The sequence below is a fragment of the Moschus berezovskii genome, chromosome 5 (genome assembly GCF_049115385.1).
Source record: "Moschus berezovskii isolate FMDL1 chromosome 5, NW_MosBer_1.0, whole genome shotgun sequence".
NCBI lineage: Eukaryota > Metazoa > Chordata > Mammalia > Artiodactyla > Moschidae > Moschus > Moschus berezovskii.
This window is the reverse complement of record NC_142464.1, coordinates 119,638,799-119,648,228: the sequence shown is the minus strand read 5'-3', so window position 1 is coordinate 119,648,228 and position 9,430 is coordinate 119,638,799. Positions and strand designations below refer to the sequence as shown.

The following is a 9,430-nucleotide window of genomic DNA, read 5'->3' as shown; positions in this document are numbered from 1 at the left end:
TTATTTTCATCATATAATTTATTTTAGTGTTCATTATTTAATACACAAAAAGGCTCTTCAATTTTAAACATTAAGCAGAAATTATGAAAATAAAGTTAAAAAATCTGCGAAATTAAATATCTAAATAATTAACATTGCAAAACTACTGATTTCTTTTCTAAATTCCAAAAATTGAGGTATAGCAAAGGAGATGTCATCAGTCAAAAAAAGTGTGCCATAAAATAGCTGACTGTTGGAAAAAATCTCTCACAGAGATATAAAAATAGTGCATAACAAATGTCAAATGGATCAAGGTTGGCAGGGTTAAGGTTAGAAAAGAATACTCCAAAAATCTGGAGGATCATGGTTAAGTAACAAATAGGGAACATCGACAAATAAATTAGTAAAAAGCTCTTCTGAAAACAGCATCAACTTTAAACATTAAAAACTTGAACCACAACCACAATAAAACAGCAGAGTTAGACATGAACCACATATTTTTACAGTACAAAAAAGCACACCATAGACAACCAATATTAAGATCATCACTTTGCTCACGTGAAGGATTGTCCCAAGGGGCTGCAATAAGGCAACGCCCTTGTAATTTTCTCTCTTTAGAGTCAAGAATCTTATTTCAGCATTTTAAAAAACATCTACCATTGTTGGATGCTTTGCTTAGATTGCAGAGTAACTCTTACATTAAAATATAGGGGCTAGTTGCATTAAAAATGCTCTAAAGAGAAAAAATGTCACTAATGATACTCTAATAGTGTTCAGTACCAAGAGAAACTAACTATTGCATGTTTCCATGCCACTTTCTCAAAAAAACCGCAAGCAAAGTCATTACCAAAATTCCTTCATCAAAATTTAAAAAAAGCAATTTTTAACCATTAAGAACAACAATTTCCATGCAACAGTGACCCCAGTTTAGACAGAAGACCCCAATATACATAGGTCAAACACATAAGCAAGTTTAAGCCAGATTTCACCGTTATCTTTAAGGTAAAATTGAATTTTATGCAACTAGCCATCTGTATATTTCCCCATCTCCATTTTGACTTTACTTAGGTTTACTAAAGTTTTGCATTCTTCAATAAAGTTCCTTTGTTTAAATATGGGCTTCCTATGGGCCTTACATTTGGTGACCGGTTAGCAGTGTGCTGGCCATCTTTGGTTTATAAAGGATGTCTTAACCATGAACTATCAAAGGGGCTAAAATCAACTTTCTTTAAAATTCTAGTATTGTTCTTTTACTCAATCTTTTATCTATACTATATCACTGCACATGAATTAGAACCGCACATCACAAAATTGCACAGGGATTACAAATATTACATCCAGTCTGCATAAAATCGAATTCCACTACCGACCAGATCACAAAATGGCTGCACTCTCTAATCTAAAACTAATTTGCATATTGTACACATGTAGGACATTGTTTTTTAACTTGAAGTCACAATAATGCATGCAAGTTTGCTTTTTTAAACAAATTTTATAATTTGTTCATGCTACCTAGTTCAAGAGAGCTTTTTGAACATTTGCAATACCTCACCTCTTGTTAATAACTCTAGTGCATGCATATGGTGTATACAGGTAAGTAAACATGCATTTTTTTTCACATTCTAAAACTATGGCAGTTTAGGCCATATTGTGCTGCCTGCATTTTATCTGCAATGCAGTGTGTCTCTAACGTTTTCAATCCCGTATTAATAGGTGGCATTTACACATAACACCTATATAGCAGCAAAGCTAATACAGCTTGTGATTAAAAATGTTTAAAAATAGCTAATAAATCAGATTATCTTGAGGTATTATTTCTTGCAAGTCAAAATGGAGAGCAAAAAAACAACCCTAATTTTTTAGTTTATGTATACACTGAAAATAGCAACAATAAAAATAAGCCTTTGTAGCAGACATATTCCATCTTCACTATTATTTTGCTACCTTTGGTAAATTACTGGGGCAGATCTTAGTTAAAAACCCACGTTTAGAAATAAGTGCACGCTTCACCCACTACATAGCAGCAGACTGTTTGCCCCTACGCAAAACATTCTCATATCTAATTTTAACTTTACATATAAAAATAACTTGGAGAAAATACAAAAGAACATTTTATTTTAACATGAAAATATCACAAAAATTAGTAAGCCTGAGATGTAGGGTTTTGGTGAAAAACAAGAGGCTTGTAGTGTTTTGGCTGCTGATAAAGATGCATGTATTGATAGCTGGGGTGAAAGCAGAAGAACGCACTTATTTCTTCTGCATGTCAGTATCTTCAGACACAGTAAGCCACATGCACCCTTTCTCTCCTTGTTGAACAGAGGCCGGTCAGCTGTTCTTAGTTCCAGCGGAAGTGGATCTGACGTGGGCGATCAGCACCTTCCTTTACCAATGGCTTATGGAACTCACGTCCTGCACGGGAGTGGATATTTGCCCAACAAAACTCACAGTAATACTGCAGGCAAGTGACATTGGCACAAAAAAAGGGAGCAAATTTCCCACCACAGCGTGCGCCCTGGCACTCATCACACATCTGGTCATCCAGCACATATGGCTTCACCTCCACCTAGAAAAAGAGGGAAGACAAGTCCCGTCAAGTCTGCTTCAGACGCCACCTCAGCATTGATTTAAGAGGTTCATGCAGTGTTCCAGAGAAATGGAGTGGCACTCAATGCTGAAAGGAAGAGGCGGTTTCCGAGGGTGATAGCTTCGCCATGGTGGTTTAATCACTAAGTCAAGACCAACTCTTGTGATCCCATGGACTGTAGCCTGCCAGGTTCCTCTGTCCATGGGATTCTCCAGGCAAGAATACTGGAGTGGGTTGTCATTTCCTTCTCCAGGGGATCTTTCTGACCCAGGAATCGAACCCAGGTTTCCTGCATTGCAGGAAGAGTTTTCACCAATTGAGCTATGAGGGAAGCCCAGCTTCACCACCTTGTAAGCTAAACAAAGTACATCATTTTCTTCTTGCAGTAATCTTTTTATAGGTCTTAGGTTCATAATTGACCATGTGACTCAATGAGCACTTAGTTTGGTAATTTTATTGTATTTTGATATGTTTCTTCTGAGAACTATTAACTGAATACTATTTTCATCACTTTACTCCCCAAAGACAAAAAATAATTTATAAAAACTATAAAATTCTAACTGATTCACAAAACATTCCACCCTCACCTTTCTTGAAGTTGACATCTCTAAAACATCTGTGTGTTGATCTTTTCAGAGGTGGGGGTAACTGTGAGTTAAATGAGCAGGGCATGGAAGACAAACGTACTTACACCTTTGTTCTCTCTTCCCAGCCCCACCGGTGAGATGGTACAACCTAACAGCCCCTGGTCCTGGCAATGCGCTCCACTGCAGGTGAGAGCTACGCCCTGCTCATAAATAACCGGCACCAACAAACCAGAGCTGTGGATGATCCTACGAAAGGCATGTCTAGACTTCTGAGAACTAGTAAGACAGAAGTCAAAGTCCCGCTGTGACAGTGGGACTCAGGAGAAGGTCTCAGATTTAAGTCAGCTCTTGATGCTAAAGTTCTGGACCTCAGTTTCCATACCTGTGAGATGAGAAAGGCACTAGACCCTACTTCCCAGAGTTGTGAGGATCAGATGATGCAAGTAAAAGCACATAAGACAGTGCCTGGTACCTGGTAAATACTCTGTAAATTAGCACCGGCCACTATTAGCTTCAACGGTCTTACTTTCTAGCTTGTGAGAACTTTATGAATGACAGGTTACTGCTTCTGTCTGACTGAATAGTGCCAGGTAGTCTAAGATCTCTGCACTTTCTGAGAGGACAGAAAATTGAGTGTTTAAATGGCTTGGTTTTCCCAAGGTAAAAAAATAATGACCTGATGATTTCTATTTTGAGTGTATTCTACTGAAATACTTGCATGTGTGCAGAAAATAAATATATAAGGGTATTTTCTTCAGTATTATTTTGAACAAAAACAATAACAACAAACTGGAACCAACCTCGCTGACTGATGAAAAGAACTGTAAAACATTCGATAGGAAAGTAATGAAATAACATTTTTGTTTGTATTTGTATTCTGTTGGTCAAAAAGTGCATTTTCAGTATGATCTTATGAAAAACCCAAAGGAACTTTTTGGTCAACCGAATATTTCATGGTTCAGTTCAGTTCAGTCCAGTCGCTCAGTCGTGTCCGACTCTTTGCGACCCCATGAATCACAGCACGCCAGGCCTCCCTGTCCATCACCAACTCCCGGAGTTCACTCAAACTCATGTCCATCGAGTCGGTGATTTCATGGTTAGGGTTAGGATAAACATGAAAAAAAAAGTGAAAGTCGCTCAGTCATGTCCAGCTCTTTGCGACCCCATGGACTGTGGCCCACCAGGCTCTTCTGTTCATGGGATTCTCCAGGCAAGAATACTGGAATGGGTTGCCATTGCGTTCTCCAGGGGAGCTTCCCAACCCAGGGACTGAACCCAGGTCTCCTGCATTGTAGACAGATTTTTTACTGTTTGAGCTACCAGACTGTATATTTTATATATATTGGACATTTTGCTTTCCTGAACTGTCTATATTTTCTGCATATTTTCCTGCTGCTGTTTTCTTTTTTAAAGCTAATTTATAAGTCCTCTTTGCCAGTTAAGGATTTTTAATCTTTCTTTCCATTGGCTTTTGATTTTCAAAATGATCTTTGACGCAAATTCTGAAATTTATATGCTCCATCTTTGTCTCTTACCTTTTTCCTTTACAGATTCTATCTTGACTGGCAGGCTGTTATTTCTGACTCATTACCTTCATTAGAACTATACTTAAGGAAGTGCATTACTATAACCAAAGAATAGATCAAGGCAGTCTGAGAACTCCTGGGTCTCACTTCACTGGAGGACAAACTGTGAGCCAAAGGACCACCTGCATTTGCTCAATGTTCAGTACTCTCTGGCGGCACATATAGCACAAAGCTGAAACTACCTGAATGTCTTTGCAGATGAACACTTAAATATTTTTTCTGGGTTTCTCTCTTGTGCTTTTTTTTCCTTGCCTTTATCACCATAATGTTTTAAGCACAGTGTCTCTGCTGTTTATTTAATTTTCATAGTACTTCATAAAATACTGGGTGACAATGTAAAACAATGATTTCAATTATCTGTATTTTTAAATTCTAGATGTTATTTGATAAAGCTAATCTGGCATGCTGCAGTCCATGGGGTCACAAAGAATTGGACAAGATGTAGTGACTGAATGCCAAACAACAAATCTATTTAGTTCAAAATCAAAACTTACAAAGATGAAAAAATGGGTTTCAAATCTATGACTTTAGAATACAATCAAAACCTATTTGTGATTCATAACCTCTATCGATGCTTGAATGTGTGAGAGGGAGTTTCAGTGATTCTTCATGCTTCGTATTTTCTGTTAGAATGTCTTCCCTTTTCCACTACAGAGGAACCATCTGTGCACACCATCACCTGAATTCATAACTAATAAAATAACTAGTAATCAGCCAATCTGAAGTATAACACAATTCATTTCAGTAACTACCAGAAGCCAGAGTGAATCATACTACTCACTGAATAAAATATAATAAATAAAAATGATTTATACATGTGTGGTGACTGTTCTTCACAGCTACCGGGAAGATGAAACTAAATTTCAAAGTACTCATGAGCCTAAAAAATGCGTTGAATAAACAATTTTACTTCCCTCCAAATAAGTATACTATCTTTGCATTCCAGATAAATTTAAATTTTATCTGCTTTTATGGTTCACTTAGTGAGATGAAAGGTAAAAAGATTAATAATTTAATTTTTTTTGTATAATGACTTATAAAATATTTAAGGCTCCAATTCTTTCAAATAAAGTTGAAGGCACATCAACTTTAGTAGCACATTAGTAGCATATATCTTTAAAAAGCAAACATTTATCTCAGTCGTTCAAGGCCTTTTTAAGAAGACAAGTGTTTCTCAATTCACTTGCTTTGCATCGAGGTTTCTCTGCCCTAAATAATTTTGTCCTCCACCATAATTTTGGAAACAAAGAGGTGTGATGTATGACAGTACAATAATCGCGTTCCTCTGCTTCTGTATATTAAACCCTCTCACTTGTCTGAAAAAGCAAGTGGGATTAGCTGAGACTAGCTTGGTGGTCTAAAGCACAGTTGACTAGATGAGTGGTATAAAGCATGGCTGGGCCTCAGAGTCACCCAGAGGCTTCATGAATCACTTCCGCCCTGGGAGCATCCCAGACAACTGCCACAGAGCCTCCGCGGGGCTGGAACCCAGACATCGCGGTCTCCCTCATTCCCAGGCCACTTTACTGGGCAGTGGAGGTTGAAAACCAATGGATGAGAGGGACTTGAAGGTTCAGTTAAAAAAATTTTTTTTCATAACATGTCTGGATAAAAGCAGAGCTCATTTTCTTAGATACTTAATTTTTTTCGTTGTTTTTTTGGGGCAACATTTCTGTAACAATGGCAAACAAGCAAGCCACTTTGTACATGTGAACTGAACTGATGCTGTACTTTGTTCCTAAGTGGTATGGTTCCATAACTAAATTGTGACTACTCCTAGAGTCTATGGTCTAGTCAACAGATATTAATTAACCAGGTCCTCTGCCCCTAAAATAGTCTTTTAATGTGCAAACAGCCCCAGAGAATAAGCTTCAAGAAACTGTTACACTGGGAAAACAAGAACCCACTCAAGTTATATCTACTATAATGGATATAAGAAAGTTAATTTACCTCATGTTTTTAGTATATCTCATCTGTACTACAAATGTAAACATGATTATTCAGGAAGTACCCACAGTTTTACAGCATGAGATAGATTTGAAAATAATCAGTTGAGTTTTGTTCGCTCCTTTTTCGTATTTTAAATGGTTGGTAATCAGTTTGAGAAATTATTCAGTAGGGGGGCTTTCATTTATAATCCATAGGACTTCCTGAAAATGATGACCTGGCAGTGCTGCTAGAGAGCAAATGTTTTAAAGTTTAGAGCAATCATCTTGTGTATTTAGTTTATTTGTATATTTGGCTTATTTACATATTTATATTTGTTATTGCATATACTTAGGAAAATATACACAACGGGTTTTACTTTAGATTTTATGAAAAATAAATAACATTTAACACTAGTGCCTATCTCTGTTCTGAGTGCTTCTACAGATGTGAATTCACTTATTCCTCAAAATAACTGTGCAAAAGATACTATTATTGTTTTCTATCTTGTGCTTGAAGAGTAAGAGGTGTGAAGAAGGTTCATTTGCCCAGGGTTACCGAGCACAGGGTGGAAATGAGATCTCAGGGAGTCTGGCCCCAGAGTATAAGCTCTGCCTCCACAGTTAGAAAGATATTAAGACACCTTGTTGGCTGATATATTTTCTGAAATGGCTTTAAAATGGTATTTAAATTCTGTGTATTATACCTAAAGTTTAATGTCTGGTCAAGAATTTCATAATTCAGGGATCTTTTGATATAATACTCTAAGAGCTAAAGGAGTATAAAATAAGCACTCAGTTTTTGAATTGCATTACTAACTCTGTAGGATAGAAAGCTTTGGAAAATGTAAAAGTGCAAGTGTTGGTCACTTAGTTGTGTCCAACTCTTTGTGACCCTATGAACTATAGCCACCAGGCTCCTCTGTCCATGGAATTCTCCAGGCAAGAATACTGGAGTGGGTTGCCATTCCCTTCTCCATGGGATCTTCCTGACCCAGGGATCAAACCCAGGACTCCTGCACTGAAGGCAGATTCTTTACCATCTAAGCCACCAGGGAAGCCCAGTAAGCTTTGGATCAGCAGCTTATTACAGGACTTGAATGATTTTCCAATATGCAACTTACACGCTTATCAATATCACCGTGCTGGAGCTGAACGAACCGGGCACTGATGGCAGCAATGTAGCTCTGCTGATTGGAGAAAGCAACTCGACCAGCACCTTTTGGATATTTCAGCTCTGGATCTGTATCAATCCCTGCATAACACACGCCACCATACAGACGGTCCATGATCATAGCAAGCTCCACTGGAAAATGGAAAGAAGTGCACATCAAATGGGAGAGAACACAGTGAATCAACAGTTTTAAAGTTTTTTTTAAGTGAAAGTCAATAGGATAGTGCTGTCTTCTCGATCCAGTCCTCTGTCTTGTACATGAGGGCCCATCTGCTCTCGCCACAGAAGCAGACCGCTCAGCTGCCCACGGGACCAGTTGTATGATCTCTAACAGACACTGCAGCACGCGCTGGGTTCTGCACGGCACTCCTGACCTTTCGCTGTCTAAGCGTGCCCCAGTGTGTTTTCACTGACTCAGTAAGTGACGGAAAAGATGAAGCTGCCAACTCAAGAAGCTTGGCTTCATCCTTCCCGTTTCTTTCTGTTTCCCACAGTGCATGCAATCCCATGGACTTGATTTCCAGGCATATCTAGAATCCAACCGCTCTGCCTCCATGACTAACACCCTGTTTCAAGGTACGGTTATTTTTCATCAGATCATGGCAAGAGCTTTATCATTTTGTTTCTCATCCGTGCTCTTCCCACCCCCCAGTTTGTTTTCAAAACAGTACCAATAGTGATTCTCTTGAAGATATAGCAGATGCCAATGGCTTAACTGAAATTTCTGCTTGGTAACTCTGAAGGGAGGCACAAACTAGTCTTCAAAACCACAATCTTCTTCCAACTGACTCCAGTGTTCCTGATCTTCTCGGTAATGGTACCACTGTCTACCTAGTAGCTTAAGACTGAAAACTGAGATTGAGCCTTTGCGTTTATCTCATAAATACCTGTAACACTTGTTCACTTGGCTCTTCTACCACACCACCACTAATCCAAGCCACTGCTAACTGTCTCCTGGACTGTAATAACAGGCTCCTGAATTGGTCCACAAGTCATCAGCTAAACGGTCTTTCAAAAATGCACATATGATCATGTCTCTCTCCTTTACTTAAAGTCCTTCATTGGTTTCCCACCTCTCGGAGGATAAATATCGAGTCAGCTGTTAGACTTTTATGATCTGAGTGCTATTTCCTTTTTCAGTGTCTTCTGTGTCTCCCCCTCGTTCCTCATACCCTAGGTGGTGACTCTGGACTCCCCTCAGTCCCTCTGATCCTCTCTGCCTCCCTCCACTGAACATCTTTGAATATGCTGACCCCTTTGTCTGAAACACACTCCACACAATCTCCTTCTGTTCAATCTTCATATGTCAGCTCAAATACAAGTATGTTGAAAATAGCAGGCTACATCACATTTCCTTGCTTTATGCCCTTCTGTTTCCTGTAGTGCTTCTTTGTAGTAGGTATACCTGTAAGTATTTACACGTGTGAACAGTCCTTTAACATGCACCTCCCATACTGGAAGAGGGTGTTCTCAGTGATGCAAAGAGCTAACACACTTCACAAGGGAGAACAGTATCATAAAACCTGCTTGTACTTGGGCATTTATGTCTATAATTATGTACCATATGACATCTTCTGGTAGATCTCTGGATT

At 38.6% G+C, this 9,430-nt stretch overlaps 1 protein-coding gene across 8 annotated transcripts in view; it reads right to left on the bottom strand.

Moving 5' to 3' along the window:
- Positions 1-9,430, bottom strand: part of CPEB2 (cytoplasmic polyadenylation element binding protein 2) — a 77,195-nt gene that overhangs the window by 1,436 nt on the left and 66,329 nt on the right. For all 8 annotated transcript variants that reach the window (XM_088836501.1, XM_088836502.1, XM_088836503.1 and 5 more), the window contains 2 exons: positions 7,789-7,970; positions 1-2,545 (listed from right to left, as the gene is read on the bottom strand). The exon at positions 1-2,545 is cut by the window's left edge and continues 1,436 nt beyond it. In XM_088836501.1, the coding sequence (XP_088692627.1) occupies positions 2,318-2,545; positions 7,789-7,970 (410 nt within the window). In that variant the 3' untranslated portion in view covers positions 1-2,317. The remainder of the gene's footprint in view (positions 2,546-7,788; positions 7,971-9,430) is intronic.